At 40.3% G+C, this 20750-nt stretch overlaps 1 protein-coding gene across 1 annotated transcript; it reads right to left on the bottom strand.

Moving 5' to 3' along the window:
• Window positions 1-7833: 7833 nt before the first annotated feature.
• LOC131426537 (transferrin) lies at window positions 7834-9971 on the bottom strand. The gene is made up of 2 exons (XM_058589349.1): window positions 8507-9971; window positions 7834-8438 (listed from the first exon to the last, which is right to left on the bottom strand). The coding sequence occupies exons 1-2, from the start codon at window positions 9937-9939 to the stop codon at window positions 7958-7960; spliced, it is 1914 nt and encodes a 637-aa protein (XP_058445332.1). The 5' UTR covers window positions 9940-9971; the 3' UTR covers window positions 7834-7957.
• Window positions 9972-20750: the final 10779 nt, after the last annotated feature.

The following is a 20750-nucleotide window of genomic DNA, read 5'->3' as shown; positions in this document are numbered from 1 at the left end:
GTTGTTGAGTTATTGAGCAGTTTTTAGTCCAGTAGAACAACAAAGAAAATCCATTTGGGTTCAAAAACCGTTTGTCAACCGCCACTTTAGAAACCCATACTTACTTATCGAGGCACCACCACCTTCTATTTCATCGTTTTCGTTAGCCATTCCGGTTCGCATAGCTTCGTGATGTTTTTGTGTTGCGTTGTGACGACGGTCTTGGTTCACTAAGAAGAGTTTGTGGCGCTGCTTCCTTCCGAGAGAGAGAAAACGATAGACTCCGAGAGAAAAATAACGAACCAGTCAGTACAAGTTCGCCATCACGAGAATATACGCGTTTCAGAATCACAGAAAATAAAACTACTTCTTTTCAAACTAAACCGTTGTGAATCTGTTTGAAATTACGATCTCTGTCCCCACATTGGTGACCCCGACGAAAGCAGTAATTCATTCGTCCGTTTCCGCAAGGAAATTATCGATAACGTCGTCACGTGAATTATAAAAAAGACGCGCTGATTCTAACCTCAAAATGGAACAACAAGCTGAGACTGCAGCAGCCGTGTCGGTTAAATTACCCGAATTCTGGAAGAATGACCCCCACATGTGGTTCGCACAGGCGGAGGCCCAATTCCACCTGGCACAAATAACGAAGGACGAAATGAAGTTCTGGCATATTATCGCTAGGGTTGATCAAGGTGTTATATGCCATGTGTCAGATTTGGTAGCAAATCCTCCGGCTCAGAATAAATACGCGGCTATTAAGGAACGACTCATTGCTCGTTTCGCGCTCTCGTCTCAAGCCAGACTGGAACAATTGCTTGGCTCATGCGATCTTGGAGACCTCCGTCCTACTCATTTGCTCGCCCGAATGCAAGATGTTGCCGCTGGGCTGAACGTGGACGAGAATCTCATGAAAATGCTATTCTTGCAACGTATGCCGGTCAACGTACGAACCGTATTAGCTATAAGCGACGGTAGTCTTTCCAAGCTGGCCGAGATGGCCGATAGAATGATTGATTCTGCGCTTAATAATGTTGCTGCTATTAATGTTCCACAAGAACCCGCTAGTACTGGCAACAGTTTGGAGGCTCTGAAAGAAGAGATACAAGTACTCAGTGCGGAGCTTCGTCGCCTAAAAGCTGGACCAATACGAAACCGAAGTCGATCTGCGTCGAGAACGAAGACTGGAGCAGATATGTTTTGCTGGTACCATCGCAAATACGGATCTGATGCACAACACTGCAGAGAGCCCTGCTCATTCAATCGGAAAAAAACTAGAAATTCGCCCTCCTGACTCGGCGCAGGTGGGCGCTAACTTCACGAGCCGTCGTCTGGTGATTTTTGACAAAACACTCCGCACAAACTTTCTTATAGATACAGGATCCGATGTATCTATAATTCCCGCGATGAGAAATGACAAGATAAATGGGACAGCGTCGTTCTCCTTACACGCTGCAAATGGAACGAAAATCAATACATATACAAGCAGATTTATTTCTATCGATCTCGGGCTTCGTAGGCCGATTCACTTGGCGCTTCATAGTGGCTGACGTCAGCAAGGCGATCATCGGTGCGGATTTCTTGGCGCACTTCGGACTGCTGGTGGATTTAAAATGCAAGCGGCTGATCGACGGGACAACCAAACTCCGCTCACAAGGGAATCTTGTTCCGGTCGATATCCATGGAATCCGAGTCATCGATTCCCAAGACCCGCTCAATAGTATTATGGCCGAATACCGTGAAATTTTGGTTCCGTCATCAATCCAGAAAGAAGTTATGCACGACGTAACCCACCACATTGTAACTCATGGACCTCCCGTGGCATCGAAAGTTAGGCGAATGCATCCGGAGAAGTTAAAGGCAGCGAAGGATGAATTTCGAATAATGTGCGAAATGGGAATTTGTCGTCCATCCTCTAGTAGCTGGGCCAGTCCACTCCACTGCGTTCCGAAACGAAATGGAGGTTCGTCGGTGACTACCGCCGTCTAAATAAAGTCACTGTTCCAGATAGGTATCCCGTGCCACACGTCCACGACCTTCTCAACCGTTTCGAAGGTAAGACCATTTTTACAACGCTTGATTTAGTACGGGCCTATTACAACATACCTGTAGAGGAAAAGGATATAGAAAAAACAGCCGTCATCACCCCATTTGGTCTATACGAATTCGCAAGGATGCCATTTGGCTTGTGCAACGCAAGCCAAACCTTTCAACGGTTTATGAATAAGCTGTTTGGAGATTTGGACTTCGTCATTGTTTTCATTGACGACATATGCATTGCCTCAGCAAACGACTCGGAGCACGGTGATGACGTACGTTTAGTTTTGGACCGTTTGAAGGAGAATGGACTGATGATAAATATTGATAAATGCAACTTTTCCAAACCTGAAGTCGAATTTCTCGGATATTGTGTCAACAAGGATGACATTCGTCCGACGTCATCTCGAGTTGAAGCCATTCTCAATTACGAGCTTCCCACAACTGTTAAGGACCTTCGTCGTTTCCTCGCATTGATCAACGTCTACAAACGATTTATTCCACATGCGGTAACAGTTCAAGAGAATTTACGAAAGCTGATTCCTGGTAATAAAAAAACGATACAAGGGCAGTTGCATGGGAGCCCGGTGCGAAAACATGTTTCGACAGATGCAAACAGTCACTTGCAGAAGCGGCTTTACTTCACTTCCCGGACGCTTCCAAACCACTAGGCCTCATGATCGATGCCTCAAATTTTGCGGCTGGTGCTGTTTTACAACAATTTGATAGCAGCTCTTGGCAACCCCTGGGATTCTTCTCGGCAAAGTTCTCAACGAGCCAGCAGAAATATTCGACATTCGGCCGTGAACTCACGGCAATGAAGCTGGCAGTAAGATATTTCAGATACCTTGACGAAGGACGTAAGTTTACGATCTACACGGATCATTATCCACTCATCACTCACGCATTAACTACCGACCCTAGTAGTCGTTTGCCGCATGAAGAGAGATATTTAAGATACATTGCTGAATTCACGACTGATATACAACATATTAGTGGGAAAAACTACATTGTAGCGGACACTCTATCGAGAGTGGGCGCGCTTGTGGGAAACATAGACTTCCACCGGATTGCTAAGGATCAAAGCAACGATCAGCAACTGAAACAGTTACTGGGGTCAAGAAAAACATCACTGAAGTTGGAACTGAGAAATTACGTAAATAACCCTATTTATTGTGACGTTTCAGCCAACCCTCGTGTACGACCATACATTCCTGAGTGTCATCGTTCGGAAATAATGTCACAGCTTCATGGACTCGCTCATCCTGGTGCGAAAGCAACAAGAAAACTCGTAACAGATCGATTCGTTTGGCCATCAATGAACAAGGATATTAACCATTTCGTTAAAACTTGCCAACAATGTCAGCTATCCAAGGTCACACAACACACGAATGCACCACTCGCGAAGTATGAGGCACCGAAAGCACGTTTTCGTCATATACATATGGATTTGGTAGGTCCTCTTCTGCTGTCAAAGGATTGTAGATATCTGTTGACCATAATCGATCGTTTCACGCGGTGGCCCGAAGCAATTCCGCTTCAGGACATGACGGCACCCACTGTAGCAATGGCACTATATTCGGTGTGGATTGCACGATTTGGTACCCCAAAAACCATTACAACCGATCAGGGACGGCAATTTGAATCAGAACTTTTTAAGGAGCTGGCTCGATTATTAGGTGTACATCACATTCACACAACAGCCTACCACCCGCAGGCGAATGGTATGGTGGAGCGATTTCATCGCACGTTGAAGGCTGCTTTAATGTGTACAGATGCAAAAAACTGGTACTATCGATTACCGTTGGTACTGCTTGGGCTGCGGTCTGCATATCGAAATGAATTGCTGTGTTCATCTGCCGAACTAGTGTACGGACAGGCACTAAGAATTCCTGGAGAGTTCTACGATCCGCCAGATTTTAATGTTGATCGAACGGAGCTAGCAAATAATCTACATCGTACATTCTCAGAACTCAAAGCACCAGCAGCAACCCGGCACATAAATGAACGCGCATTTGTGCATCCCAATCTGAAAACATGCACTCATGTGTTCGTCCGAGTTGACACCGTCAGAAAACCACTTCAACAACCTTACGAAGGCCCCTACAAAATTCTTCAGAAGAACGATAAATGTGTGGACGTCTCAATTGCTGGCAAAAGAGTGACCATCTCAATAGATCGAATAAAACCAGCACACATCTGTGGAGAAAGTTTTGCGAATCATCCACAAGACGTACCAAAGTTACCCCAAGTGGCCACCGCGTCCGTTTCTTGGTGTAACTGGGGGGACTTATGTGGCGCTGCTTACGAGCCACCCTGTTGCCATCCTTCCGAGAGAGAGAAAACGATAGACTCCGAGAGAAAAATAACGAACCAGTCAGTACAAGTTCGCCATCACGAGAATATACGCGTTTCAGAATCACAGAAAATAAAACTACTTCTTTTCAAACTAAACCGTTGTGAATCTGTTTGAAATTACGATCTCTGTCCCCACAAGTTGCTTAGGAGCTAGTATTATTATTATATCGTTTAGGTGGAGCTAGTAAAGACTGTCCCAGAAAGTATGGACGCACTTTGATTTCGCTGTAAATTCATTCACAAGTGTTAGATATTCAAATTTTATTCGATATACTGATCATATTAGACTACAACGACAGAATATTATTCTCAACATTTGCTACTTAGCCATTGTAGACTAGCTGGCGCACCTTCTTGTGAACGTTCCTCATTAAATTCCGTACAGTGGCGACAAGTTTTGACACTTTTTTCCAATCTTTTTCGAACTGTTGAATGGTTTCATCTGCCGAGACATGTTTCCTAAGCTGTGCCTTCGTTAATGCCCAATTTGGTGGATTCATGTCTTTTGGGACGAAAGTGACATTTTTGTAGTATACCATTCTACCGTTGATTTCGAGTAGTGGCAAGAAGCAAGATCGTGCCAGAAGACAACAGGATCCTTGTGAATCATGGGTAGAAGTCGTTTTTGTAAACATTCCTTGATGTATATTTCGCTGTTCATTGAAGCAGTAGTGATGAAGGGTTTCGAAATCTTACCGCAGCTACAAATTGCTTGCCAGACCATAGCTTTCTTACCAAATTTTTCGACTTCTATCGATGTCTCGGACTGGTTTAACATTTGCCCTTCTCGCACCGTATAATATTGTGGTCCCGGCAAGGATTTGTAATCGAGTTTCACGTAGGTTTCGTCGTCCATGATTATGCAGTTCAAATTTCCAGCAAGAATCGTATTGAACAGCTTTCGAACCCTCGGCCTGATCGATGCTTCTTGTTTCGGACTACGTTTTGGTTGTTTCTGCTTCTTATAGGTTCGAAGATTCAAACGTTCTTTAGCACGAAGAACATTTGACTTCGAAGTGCCCACTTTTTTTGCCACATCCCGAACTGAAACCTCTTTCTTTTGCTCGAACGCCTTCAGTATACGTTTATCCAACTGAGGGTTAGCAGGACCTTTTTTTCGACCCGTTTTCGGTTTATCCTCAAAGGTGTTATTCTCACGAACTTCCTGATTGCATTTCGCACGGCTTTTTCACTTACTCCATCCATTTTTGCTATCTTTCTCAGTGACAGTCCACGTTCTATGCACCATTTTTACACAATTTTTTCGACGTTGTCCTGCTGAAAGTCCACGCATTTCGAAACAAACTAATGAAAACGAATAAACAACTGCACAAGTGGTTAGAGAAGAGTGTAAACAACAGGACGCAGCCATAAAAATTGACAGATTCTGAACCATTGCGAAATGGCAGCGGTTTTTGGTCGCGTCCATACTTTCTGGTACAGTTTTTAAGAAGCTCCCCAATTACTTAAAACATCCACTTTCTTGCTGCTTAAAAGTACACGCTGAACTTTTGGCTACTGGAAAGTACAAAACAATTTCTGCGTGAACATTCCCACTGCATAGAAGTTGAACAGTGCAACTTAGAAACAGCTTAGAAGTTCATTCAGTTGCGTCGCGTGAACTTGTGGTCCAAGTGTGGATAAATATTTGAAAAACGGGATGCTAACAGATCGGCTGAAAAGTTCGTATCGTTTCTATGAGAGGGCGCCACTAGAATTAAATCCATACCATTTTCAGTTAGTACCAACCTTCAAAAGATACGTGTATAAATTTGACAGCTGTCTGATTATTAGTTTGTGAGATATTGCATTTTGAGTGAAGCTACTTTTGTTATTGTGAAAAAAAATGGAAAAAAGGAATTTCGTGTTTTGATGAAACACTACTTTTTGACGAAAAAAAGTGCCGCCGATACCAAAAAATGGCTTGATGAGTGTTATCCAGACTCTGCACCGGGCGAAGCAACAATTCGTAAGTGGTTTGCAAAATTTCGTACTGGTCATATGAGCACCGAAGACGATGAACGCAGTGGACGTCCAAAAGAGGCTGTTACCGATGAAAACGTGAAAAAAATCCACAAAATGATTTTCAATGACCGTAAAGTGAAGTTGATCGATATAGCTGACACCCTAAAGATATCAAAGGAACGTGTTGGACATTTTATTCACGAATATTTGGTGTGAGAAAGCTTTGTGCAAAATGGGTGCCGCGTGAGCTCATAATCGATCAAAAACAACAACGAATTGATGATTCTGAGCAGTGTTTGGAGCTGTTATATCGAAATAAAACCGATTTTTTTCGTCGATATATAACAATGGACGAAACATGGCTCCATCACTTCACTCCGGAGTCTAATCGACAGCCAGCTGAGTGGACTGCACGCGATGAACCGAACCCAAAGCGTGGAAAGACTCAACAATCGGCCGGTAAGGTTATGGCGTCTGTATTTTGGGATTCGCATGGTATAATTTTCATCGACTACGTTGAAAAGGGAAAAACCATCAACAGTGACTATTATATAGCGTTATTAGAGCGTTATTAGAGCGTTTGAAGAAAGAAATTTAAAAAAACGGCCTCATTTGAAGAAGAAAAAAGTTTTGTTTCATCAAGACAATGCACCGTGTCACAAGTCGATGAAAACCATGCTGAAATTGAACGAATTGGGCTTCGAATTGCTCCCTCATCCACCGTATTCTCCAGATTTGGCCCCCAGTGACTTTTTCCTGTTCTCAGACCTCAAGAGAACGCTCGCTGCTAAAAAATTTAGAAGCAATGAAGAGGTAATCGCTGAAACTGAGGCCTATTTTGAGGCAAAGGAAAAATCGTACTACAAAAATGGTATCGAAAAGTTGGAAGATCGCTATAATCACTGTATCGCCTCTGATGGCAATTATGTTGAATAATAAAAACGAATTTTGGCAAAAAAAATGTGTGTTTCTATTAAACGATACGAACTTTTCAGCCGAACTGTTAGGATTCAATTCATGAACTTGGCAAGCTGCCTAAGTCAAATCAGTCCCTTTTATCTGCACTTTCGGTTAGTTGGATTAAGTTGACAACAAGTTCACGTCAACGAAGTATCTGTAAGAACGGCTACTACCATTAATTCGAAAGCACACAAGTGCTGTGTTGTTTTGGTCTGATTTGGCTTCTTGCCCATCGTGATAAATCGGCTCGGGAGTGGTATGCGGGAAACAACATTGAAATTATTCCATAGGACTGCAATCCTCTGAATTTCGCAGAACATCGTCCATGAGCAAAGATATTGGACCATTGTGAAGTGAAGCTTTAGGAGATCGAAAAGATAGCAAATAACGAGAAAGACTCTGTTAAAAAGTGGAAAAGGCTTCAAAAAACAGGTGACTTAGGAGGAATCAAACGGAAAGCTAGAATAAGAGGACGAAATGATGATTTTCGTCGGATTTCGAAACAAATAGAAGTAATTTAAATACTGCGAGTATTTTTTTGTTGTTGCTAAATTTTATTGTGCGTATACTTTATATGAGAATGTAAACGGCATCCACACACCAGTAATCCGTTCTCTAGAAAAGCAATGATCATAGTTCGCTCGAGTCAAGTATTCTACAAACACATCAACCGCCGGTAATTGCCCGGTTCCACTCCTCCGACCTTGTTGTCGGCCACACCGAACCGGGCTGCACGATCGTGAAATAGAACGTTCTTACTGCCCGGTTTGAACTCACCGAACATATCGAACACGACCTCACCGTTGGCACCGTGTCCAAACTTGTCGGACAGAGCGACGAAAGCATGCGCAATGTTGTCCTCGATCTGTCCGGTTACCGTTTTGCGCACGTAGATTCCGGCCGGCAAAGTGTAGTCGATGTTGCACGAGGCAAAATTAGCGATCGGTTCCAGCTGAAGATTTGGGCAGACGAGTCGAACCTGGTCGGAACCGAGCCGCGTCAGATCCTGGGCGGAGATAATTTTGATCGGTGAGTTCGGTGTAGAAGCTAGCTTATTCGGGCAATCCTTTCGTTGTCGTTTGTCGTTCAGAAACAGCGCCGCTGAAACGGCCCTTTGGTCCGAAACGTCAAAATCGCTGCGATGAAAAAAAAAAACAAATTAAATCAAAATGTTTTTGAGCTAATTGAAATAGTATTCACTTACAGTGGTGCCTTCAGTAGTTGATCGCGGGTGGTTTCCTTGTCAACGATCGCGACCATCACATCGTCATCGTCGTACTTTTCGAACAGTATCGGCTTCAAGCCGTGGACGTTCGGTTCGGTTTGATGTTCGCCTTTGAGAACTACAACGTCAGCCTCGCCTCGCCGGACCGCGTCCACGCAACCATTTTTACCCTTCAACACACATGCGATCTCCGGACGAACATCCCGCGACGAAGCTGCCCTGCTCATGACGTCACACTTTTCCTGTTCCAGTTCGGAAGACACACACAACTTTATCTTGTACTCGAACGGACCATCGCGTTCGATCACGTCCTTGTATTGTGCCCGATTCAGATGATCTCCCGGCAGTACCGGAACTTCCCGATCGACCAGAACATTCTTCCGATCAACCCACATTTTAGCGGCCTCCGCTGCATTGGCACTATTTTTCGCATCTTCGTAGAACTGTTGCAACCGTTTCTGCAGCCGCTGGAACCGACTGTTGATATCGCCGTTGCCCATGTATGCCTGCCAGGGACGTTGAGCCCAAGAACAGGCTGGACCGGTGATGGGTCGAGTGGTCCCGTTCTCGCAGAGATACACGAAATCATTCGCACGGGCAGCTGGATTCAAGGCCGGTTTAGCTGGGCCATCACCAACCGGTAAACCAAAATACTTGTTGACGTAAATCACCTTCGTAAACGCAACGTCTCCGTTGTTTTCCACCAGACAACGAATGGATCCATCGTAACCGGAGTACTTATCCGGATAGTCACAAATGTCCGGCCGTTCGCAGAGTGCACACAGATTTGAGTAGCGCTTTTTCAACAGCCGGTTCACCTCATCATTGGGAGAGTACTTTCCAACCAGACACGAGCTGCCAAACAGTTCCGACAGACCCTTCAGTTCCTTCTCCAACGGAGACAGTTCCGGATCATCAGCCAGCTTGAACAAACCCAGCTTCTTGAGTTTGGTAATTGGAATTTTGTAACCAACATTTCGACCATACCCGGTGTGACATGATTTTTTACCTTTCAGATCGGCCATACTCCTGAAATTGTCACTCTTCCGGACCAAAACTATTCCCTCGTAGCGGAATTCGGCTTTCGGTTCCTCCACCGTCCTAAACTCGGTAAACACACTGAAGTCTTGATTGGCCATGTGATAAGCCACGTACATATCCTCCGGATCGACGGCTACGAAATCCGCCTGGCGTGTATTCACCTTCTCCAAGCATTCCATTCGATCCCGACCGGCAACACACTGAACCTGCACCGTCGTCGCGTCCGGTTTGGCCATCAAAGCTTTGCACGCGTCCATGATTTGATGCGGAACGCACAGCTTAAACGTCTCCCGTTGGGTCTCCTGCTGTTGTCCGGTGGCAATGGCAATAACGGATGCCACCAGCAAGATAACGTTTCGAAGCAAACCCATCCTGCTGACTGATAGTGGAAACCTCGCTCACCGGGCAATTTTATACACTTGCACTGGGGGAATACCCGCCAGACTGATCGCGAACAGTGTTGACTCTCAAAAACAGGAGATAGTGACCGCATTGTTGACTACTTGCTTATGGCGGTAGGATCGTGTAGTTGAGAATCGGGTCTTTTACCCTGAAAAAAAGAAACGATCGATAACGAACACTTTTAATGTCATTCCGCGGTAGGTGTTCTGCGAAAAACCACCGATTTTACGTCGGCCAATGTGCGGTTCGTCCACCACCGATCTCGATAGGGTGGGCATCGTTACATTTAAGCTATAGAAAATTGATCGCGTTGCTGGAACTTACCACCCCATCAACAGCACAAACGAGACAAATATATTCATAGTGCGTACTTAACTGCTTGGGTGTGATCATTACTGATCAGCACTAATTCTAAGGGTACTTTATAATTAAATCGTGATTGCATTTAGCAAAATATGGCAGTATAACAGAGAAAAAAAAAACCTCTTCGGAATCTATCTAGTGAAATAATAATGCCTTTCTCATAATCGCTGATATGAGAATCATTTTCAGTTTTTTTGACACTACAGAATCGGCAAACGACTCAAACTTAAACGACTTTGTACGTATTTTACATTGATGCTTCAAATGTTTAACACTCTTCACTTCACTGCGAACTCTGGTACCGGAAATCGGATCTAGATAAAATTTCTCTGCAAGCTATGAGGCCATAAGGGCCCCTTACACGATCATTTAAAGTGTCATTACTAAAAAGTAATGTCATTTTTAATGAACGTGTAAGGGTATTAATGGTGAATTTTCCATGCAAATCTGGAAAGTCATTACTCGTGTAAAAGTCACTTAAGACCTGTCGTTTGAGTTCAAGTTTCTGGAAATTGGTTCTACTATCCCAGAGAAATCAAAATGAGTTCCTTTTTTTTCACTGTTTTCAGCCAAGACTAAACAAGTATTGTTTATGACTTTGTAATAAAAAAAAACGTCCAACGGATGTCCGTTGTTGGTTCGGTACGTTAGGCCGTTGGTCCGATGAATGTCCAATAAATTGAGATTTTTGTTTGCCGATTTCAAACTCATGGAACCGCGCTCCATTTTTTTTTTTCTGTTTAACAAATTCGACAAACCGAGGTCGATTGCTTAGCCATTTAAAATGTGAGGAGTTGGAGCCCTGTTGGACTAGTTTTACTGGAGAATTTTTTATTCTAACCAAATGAGTATCTCCAGGGATTAATTGTTAACTTCATTGGCATTGAATTCCCAGATGTTCAGTACGGGTTCGATTTTCAGTATTGCGCAGCGAGAACGTTATGACTGTTCTACACGCCGGGAACAGAAGCATGTTTGAAATAACAAAACTGTTTGTAGACTTTTAAATTTGATTATTGTTTATTTCTAACAAGAATGTGATTGTTTTGAACAAATTTCTCCCTACAAAATAAACAATGTTCTCTCTTTGATTTGAATCAAAATTTTGGTCTAGTCAAATGAAAGAAGTATTTGTGATTTTAGTGTTGAAATAAACCGTTTATTACATGTCAACCAAAGTTGAGTTGATGATATCGGAAATGTCTATGTTGATGCAATCCTGCTTATTTGTGTAATGATACAACATAGTTTACTATTTATATGAATCATATTAGTTTTATTTCTTCCCTGGGCTTTGGTTGACCCTGGGCTTTGGTTGATGAGTTACAGGGCGCGTACCCCCGCTTGGCGGATGGGGGTGGGAGTCAATTTACACTTCGCGTATTGACAAAGTCGGACCATACCGAGATCGATCGTTCGCTTATAAATGTAAAAAAAAAAATGAAAATTATTATGTAGTCTGGATCGACCACGGAGTGGACAGGACTAATAGTGCTTGAAATTGACAATAGGTCATTAGGTGGTTTCGAGCATTCTTATGCCTGGAATTGGTCACCAATTTGAATTATCTTGATCCAGTTGGGATTAATGTTAATATATCATATTCGTCCTGAACTTGGTGAATTTAATTCAAAAAGGAGGACTAGTATTATCAGGAATAGGAGTAAATTGACATCTTATGAACCGTTAAGGAACTCTTAAACCTTTCTGATCCGTTTCGGTATCGGTACTAATGTTTACAAGTTGCAATGACGGCGAAACTGTTTGATCAGGTGTAAATACACGCTCAAATCGGGAAAGGTTTGAATGTACCTAAATTTCTCCAACTTGGACACAGATGTCACCTTCTAACTGAGAGTGTGAGATGTGTGTTTCTGGTGGAGAGCGGTTCACGTGGACCATTTCATACGGACACACCTAGTATTTCTTTGCGAAATTGTTGGAGACGTGACCATCCCTACAACCCAATAGTAATTGCTGGGCTCACTGGTGGCAGCCCGACTGTCACTCAGTTGATGCACCGACCAGCATCCGGTCTATGTGTCAGAATCAGAATGTAATATGTAGTAGAATAAGGAACACGCGTTTTTACCTCTAACTGTGCGTCTATTAATAAAGTCAGTTTTTAATGTTTGGGTCGTGTTATATTCATTATCGGTCACCTCCGAACACACCCACAACAGAAATACATGTAGTTCTTGTTCCCTGGATGCGTGCTCAACACTAGAAGGCCCAAAACTTAGTATAGACCTAAATTGCTCAAAAGCAGTTAAAATGATTGAAAGAAAGAAAGTCATTGACAGACTAACTAAAAGCTAGTGCAGAGCGTCTTAGTGCTTATAGCGTTAAATTAAGAGTTAAATAAAGATCACAGAATTTTAAGCAATCCGTCCATTGTGTACATAGTGTGACTTTCTTGGGCAATCTAGTGTTAAATGCGCACCCTTACATTATATAATTTAACGAAATTACTAACATCTGATTTTATTTTATTTTATGTGCATCATGAAAAACTAAATTAAATGAGACTGCTGAAGCAGAGGATTGTCATCGAGGATTCAAGGGCAAGAAGATGTGAGAAGGAAGACCCATAGAATGTACCACGATAGTGATAAAGGATGAATATGTTAGGTAACAACCTAACTTTAGGTAAGTTATGGTATGCTGAAGGAGAAAGGTGAGTGCAACACTATTTTTATAAATTCACTTTTATTATTATTATTATTATTATTATTATTATTATTATTATTATTGTTGTCAATCTTATTATTATTCCTTTATTCTTGATAATCTATTAGCTTATGATATTAACAGGTTCTTCCGGTATAGTAAAAAGCAATGCAATGGGGCAAAAGGAAACGTAACGTAACATCGACAAAGTTAGAAACAATCAGAATATATTAGATTGGATAGTGTTAGTAGACCAAACATATCAACATTGATTTAGGATCTTTAAAGTAATAATCGTAAGTACCGCTTCAGACATAAAAGACTATATAGGAAAGCAAGGCCAAGACCGAAGCGGATACAATGCGAAATTTTCTAAAGTTTCATCGACGAGAACATTTAAAACACAGAAGCAGCTGGTAGGATGACAAAATACCAATACAATACAGACGCACGACTCAATGATTGACTGGTTACAGGGTGAAGCACACACTTCCTGCTCAAGTGACAAATTCTCTGGCGAACTTGCAATAGAAGATATTCGTATCTTTCGATGCAAATTGATAGCCGTAAAGGAATCTGTCGCTTGGGTTACATGCTGGAGGATTTCCTCCTTCGTTACTAGTGTTCATTTGGGCACCATAGCCTAGTTCGTCTGGTATGGAAAGTGTGGATCGTTGTAACCACTCCCCTCGGCCACAGCAGCCTATAAAGGGGGAAAAAAATCATATTAGTTTTATTTCGGGGCTGTCCATAAAAAACGTCACGCTTTTTTTGACGATTTTTGACTCCCCATCCCCCCTTTGTCACAAATTGTCACAGAAACAAAGACCCCCCACCCCCCCTATGTCACATGTCACGAATAAATCGTCATGTAACGAAATTCAAATTTTCAATATGTATGACAAACCATACAAATATGAGGGAAAAATCGCATGCTGTCATTAGATTAAAAAATATCCTACAAAGTCATCGGAATTATTTTATTAATATCAATTATATAAATTAACAAAAATTGAAACATTTAAATCATCTGTTTTAGTCCTCCTAGGGGTACACAGATATATTATTGTTTTAGGTAACGAATAATATTTCCTTAGTGTAGCATACAGGGCTGAGAAAATAAAGACCAAAACCTCATCAAAACGAGATCACTGCCGAAGAATCTTTTCAAGATCAGTTGATCAGTGAATTTTAAATCACATCGATCAATATCGGTACTGTTCTTCCGTCACACAATGGGTGGTGATTTTGAGCTAAAATGATTCTTGATTTATGTAAGTTCAATCATTGGATGATTCGATAAGCTTTGATGTTGGTGGAGGAAAATCACATGTGATCAAGATAAGACATTACATGATCTACGTCTGAAATCGTTGATCTCCCGCCCTTTTTCAAATGGAGAACAATTGAATAAACTGCATCAGAATCAGATAAGAGAAATTCTTATTATATACTATTATGAATGCTAGAAAATCAAATTATTGAAAAAATTGTCAGTGCATAACTTAAGTTAAACCGTTTGAAGGCATCTTTTTCTTTTTTACTCATATTAGGCAAAATTTATTAATTTCGCTAATTTACTCGCTCCTCCGTGCACTTTTGCTGATCACAACAGAAATGATTTCCTGCATCATTCATTTCCGAATTTACAAGAAGAAGCTTTTACATCAACGAATCTACAAGAAGAAGCTTTTACATTGTGGAGATTTTTTCAAGAAATAGGACAAAGCAGTAATATAATTAGGTATTTCAAAAATGCGCTCATTGAAAACATTGGACGTCACATTCCGAAAACCTCCCCCCGTTCCCCCTGTCACAAAAGGTCACGTTTTATGAAACACCCCCCTCCCCCTTGCGGCGTGACGTCTTTTATGGACAGCCCCTTCTTATGAACCATTGGAATTTTTTCTCCCGCGGATAAATTTTGTGCGCGTTTTGTAAGTAAAATTTCATCTGCTTCTTTCATTTCCTAGATGAATCAATCTAAACATATGTATTTATAATGTTATTGAAAACTCGCTGACCCATCGAACTTCGTCTCGCCAAACTACTTGGACTAAAATGAACGGATTACAACGAATTCAGAATCAACGACTTCGTTTCGGCTTGAAAAAGAAATATCACTAAAATTTAATGTAAAAATGTGCCACTTGTGTTACGCAAAATCGAAGCAAATAATCCTATTGTTTTCTTATCCTTCAAGTTGCATGTGAAGGATGAATTGTAGACTCAAATTCAATGGCAAATCTTTTAATCGGGATAGAAATTAAAAAAAATTAAGATCGGTTATCCGTAAAAATTGGTGATATTACATAATCATGTTTGATAAGTTTTCGTAGCAAACAAATTTAGATTGGTAATTTAACGATAAAACGATAAATTCTGGAGCATTCAATAATTTAAATGAACATGAATTAAATATAATGTCCATTAACTTGTACATTAACACTGAATTCGTCAAATTACCATACCAACAGCTATCTACGTCCGTGTATAAATAATTATCTACACTTGAAAATTCACCCAACCCATCTGAATGAATTGAGCTTACAAACAGCGAGAATTTCGGTCTGAGCTTGTTCTGTATCTTCAAGTTGCCGAAAATTCCACGTCTATTTAGAGCAGCAAAACATTGATTATCTTTCAGGTACTGTGGAACTTTCGGTTGCTTTGAGAGACCACCAATCTCACCAATCGATTCATTATGGTAACCATCATCTAATCACGTGAATGACTCTTAGGATTGAAGCTAAAAAAACTGATAAAAATATTCGACCAATCATTTGGTTTTTACTGTCACTTGATATGTGCACTTAGCTAAATAATTAGCAAGAATTCAAACAAAATCTCTTAGTTTGACCTCATGAAATCAACGGCATAATCATATTATCGATTCGTTCAATATCGTTTTTTGTTCAACTCGGACCCACGATGACCTATATTATTCTCCAAACTGATTCCATTGCACACAATGCATTTACTGGTAAACGATAACAGAACTTTTTCTGCTGCCTACGGTATTGCTATAATATAGCGATATTGCTATAACAGTCATATGAATTACGTCATTGTCATTTGGCAAGCAATGATTTTGATCGTAGTTCAAAATGACGAATCACATTGATCAAGCATGCATGTGAAATCTCCACACAAAACAGCTTGTTGCGCGCCAAAACAATTTTTCCAACGATCTAGTATTCTTTTCTGCGATGGCCGAACATTTATGCAACTCGTTATGCGCCAAACACCTATCGATGATCTAGCAACCATAGGCAAAAGAAAAATTCCATTATCCATACAAAATAACTTTATTGGTTTTTCCCACTTTTCCGGTAAGTTTTCCTAATTTTTTTGATGTACGAACCCGGTGGGGGTAAAAACTGATCAAACAAAAAAAAAGCATCTCAATCCGTCCATCCGTTCTTACGTGATTGCGATTACAAAGAATGATCTCTGCATTTTATATATATATATATATATATATATATATATATATATATATATATATATATATATATATATATATATATATATATATATATATATATATATATATATATATATATATATATATATATATACTACTATACTATCAAATATCATCACTATACCTCTACTCACTCTACTCCTCTATAGCTTTCAGGCAACCTACCCCCTAACAATTTCTCGCCCAAAACCTCTATCAACTCTATCTCTACGTTCATCATAACTCGTCAGTGCATAATATTTTATGTTGAAAGATAATGAAATTGGTTATGTGTCCTAGCACAAAATAAGGTTAATTTCTAAATGACTATCTGAATCGGCCAGTATTAGTCGAAACTTGTTTTCGTTCGGCACGTCAGGAAGGGTTTCGTACTACGGTGCTAATTATAAGTGCATTGCAAATACCAATAACTTTACGCGGTTTATGTTAAACTGCAGGCTAGTGAATTGACTACAGAGATGCAAGGTCGACAGATTTCTCGGTAAATCTGCAGATTTCTTCAACAGTACACCCCGATTCTGCAAATTCGTTCGAATAGGATTGATTCAATCGAATGCGAAATTTTTCATTATGTACGAGGTCTGTTCAAAAAGTACCCGTAATTCTCATTTTTCTAAAATATTTATTTATTCGTCTACATCTATATGGTCCCCTTCAAAGTAATCCCTCCCCTTCAAAGTAATCCCCCCTAGATATAATACACTTATGCCAGCGTTTTTTCCAGTCTTCGAAACACCCCTGATAGTCACTTTTTGTAATGCTCTGTAGCACTCTCAGCGATTCTGCCTTTATCTCTTCAATCGATGAAAAACGCTGTCCTTTCATGGGTCTCTTCAACTTTGGGAACAGGAAAAAATCACACGGAGCGATATCTGGTGAATAAGGAGGTTGGGGCATGATTAAAGCCTTGTTTTTAGCCAAAAAATCACGAATAAGCAACGATGAATGGAACGAATTTTGCTGCCACTCGTTTCATGCCCAAAACATTTGAAAAAATATGATGGCATGAGCCAACTGATATGCCAACTTCATCAGCAACTTCTCTAATAGTGATTCGGCGATCATCCATAACCTTTTTTTCCACTTTTCTCACATTTTCATCGATTATTGACGTGCTGGGTCGACCGGAGCGTTCGTCGTCTTCAACGTTTTCGCGGCCATCTTGGAAACGCTTATACCACTCGTAAACACTTGTTTTTTTCATAGCAGACTCACCGTAGGCTCTCTGTAACATTTCGCACACTTGGTTACACTTTATTTCATTTTTCACGCAAAATTTAATACAAATTCTTTGACTCTTCAATTCTTCCATTGTTTAAACTAACAAAAATCGCCGAGCTCAAAAAAACACGTCTACACCAGCCGCTACAAGACAGAATGTAAACAATGAATACAGCTGAAAATTTCACCATACATTAGGGACATATGTACCAACACAATAAAAAAAATTTGACCACTGGACTCTCCAGACGCGCGCAATTAAAAAATTCCGGGAACTTTTTGAACAGACCTCGTATCTCGAACGAGTTCGAGTTTTCCATACAAAAGTAGAAATATTCCGATGCGATCGAAGTACAGAATAGGAGTGATAGACACTTTCAAAAACGCACCGTATTTCACCGATTTTCGCCAAAGTTTTCAGACTTATACAATCGACGAGGTCTTTTTTTATCGCTCGCTAATCCTACACTTAAAAAAATAATCACAAGCAACGTGAAGTTACATTTTTCAGAAAACTAAAAGATAAAACTTGAAATATCAATGGTTCATGATTTGTGGTCTAGTGTAAAATAACATTTTATTCGCATTTCCAAGAATGGGAACCGCAAGCATCAACTAACAAACCATTCAAACTGTAACACGCTATACCAGATGTCGAGTCCTGCTAAAATTCAATAGCAGCTGAAGAGATTGTGGGAGTGAATTTTGCAGGGTCTCAACTGACCAAACCAGCAAAGTTGGAAAATTTGGACCTTATTATCGGTATCACTTCACGGTGAAAATCGAGTGAAGTGAATTTAGGTCCTTAGTACGGAAGTCGCTTCAGAGATAAAAGTAATTACTTGGATCAACTTGATGTCATTATGAACATCACGCCACCATTTTGTTGAAAAAATGAGTTTTTCCCACTACAATGGAAGTGAGAACGGTAATAAAGGCCACTGTGGAGTTCATACGTTGTTCGTATGAAAACTATAATAGTGATAGATGAGATGTATATTGCAGAGTTATAAACATTATAATAGAGGTATATTTTTCATATTAATTTTTTGAAATGGTGATTTTGGCTATAATTAAACAATATGGCTATAATTAAATTCAACCCTATATTTTATTACACAAATTTTGTTTCACAATGTTATCGAATATAATTTTCATTTTATAATTATACAACCTCATCATTTAGTACGAAAAGTTTTAAGCAATAAGATAAAGCTAGAGACTAGGCGTTGCGTTTTGCGATTGATAACTGATAAGGGCGAGAGGAAATGTTGATGCGTTACCTACATTCCGGAAGTACGACGACTCATTCTCCTCTTCCATAGGTGCCGCGGAGTTTTAGATTTTGGGTGGGTCTGCCGTCTAGGATTTACAGCGTTGGTACCAAGAATGAAAAGTTAGGGTAACAGAGGTATTTTGGCCACTTCATATATTTTGGCCCACCTAACAAACTTTATCGATTTCATCGGATTTTATCGATGTTAAGTAACTCATTTTGCATCAATTTGAAGAATCACATTAAATTACCTATTGCGGAAGGGGTTTTTAAAGATATTACAATATTTGGTGGATATTTTTATAAAGTGGGCCAAAATAAAATCAATCCTAAAGTGGGCCAAAATACCTCTGTTACCCTAGTTCTCATCATGAGGTGCGAAATAATTGAATGCAAATTAGACCAATTTCATCAACTACATTATTCCTGTAAAAATCGAATCTTCATGATCACTAGGTCCATATAATCACCAATTTAACACACAGAAGATCGGTAATGATGAAAAAATTTCATGAGGCAGTCTATATAAATTTTTCGTAACACGAATCCTACGCTTCTACACAAAAAATAAACTAAAATTCCGTTCTACTTAGCGTAAAATCACAATCACAAAGACTCCATTTGCTGCATTTTCAATTAAAATGAGAAAAGGTAGTTTAAAATATTTTTAATGGAGCGAAAATTTTTGACGTTCGACGCGCACGCCTACTGCGATTATTTTACATATTCTAGAGACTATCAGAATGACTTGAATTTTCGAAGAACCATATCAAGAATGCTCAATCGTAAAATTCCTTTTCTGTTTTGGCTCATGAACGTGCTCATAGGTTACATACCCGAGCCTAACGCCCTTATTCTGAATAACGACGTATTGGTTTTTCGATCGAATATGGTTCGGTCGAATCCTAGCTACCTTTGATTTTGCTACCGTTATTAGGAATACCAATGAAATGCGATCAAAAAACGATACGTCATTATTCAGAATAAGGGCGTAAACATCCGTTTGCCTATGTTGTTTTTGCTTGAAAAAACTGAAACTGACCCGGGGTAGTTTCATCAAGCAAACACTTTTCATGAAACTCAGTTGGGTGAGCAATTAGCAACGGAGTTACGATCAAACCTGATATCAGAAGCTGGATTAGGTTTGGCATCATACGAAAACAACATTAGAGTACAATAAATACATTCTGCTAAAAGTTTCGACCGGGAAAATTGAATCGGCCTCGAGATTCGAATCCGGTATTAATTCTGAATATGAGAAGATGAATCTGAGTTACTGGAACACGTTTGCCTTATAACAATTCTTGCTACCCACCTGTTTATAATTTTTTTTGTAGAAATAGTAAGCTATCGATAACCGACACACTAACATATCCGTATCTACCAGATGATTCCAAGTTTGTAACCAGAGCTACCGTATCAATAGTCACCTCATTAAAGAAGCCGTACGGGAAAAGAATATTTATCATAAACTTCAGTGATGGAAGCATTCGCGCGCCGCTCAGTATGTTCCGGTCTCAAGGCATTTATTCATTAAATCTCGTTATTGGATTCACAGGTGTTAAACGTAGACCAAACGAAAAGTTATAATTGCCGTCGCGAAACGAACAGGAGCTTCCAAAAACTTTCCTGATTAAAATAGGTCTTCTGGACTACCAACGGGTGATTATGATTTATGCGATCCGGTTGATTCATAGTTCATGGATAAAGGTAAGCAGAATTCACGAGCGTCACGATTTTCTACTATGACCACTATTCTCCTA

This window comes from Malaya genurostris, chromosome 1 (genome assembly GCF_030247185.1).
Source record: "Malaya genurostris strain Urasoe2022 chromosome 1, Malgen_1.1, whole genome shotgun sequence".
NCBI lineage: Eukaryota > Metazoa > Arthropoda > Insecta > Diptera > Culicidae > Malaya > Malaya genurostris.
This window is presented reverse-complemented; position numbering and strand designations above follow the sequence as displayed.

What these genes read in the sequence shown, in the direction of transcription:
- LOC131426537 (XM_058589349.1), bottom strand. Translation starts at nt 9,939, where the DNA reads ATGGGTTTGCTTCGAAACGTTATCTTGCTGGTGGCATCCGTTATTGCC. An exon ending in CAACTACTGAAGGCACCACT is followed by an intron (nt 8,439 to 8,506) that starts GTAAGTGAATAC and finishes TTTTCATCGCAG; the next exon opens with CGATTTTGACGTTTCGGACC.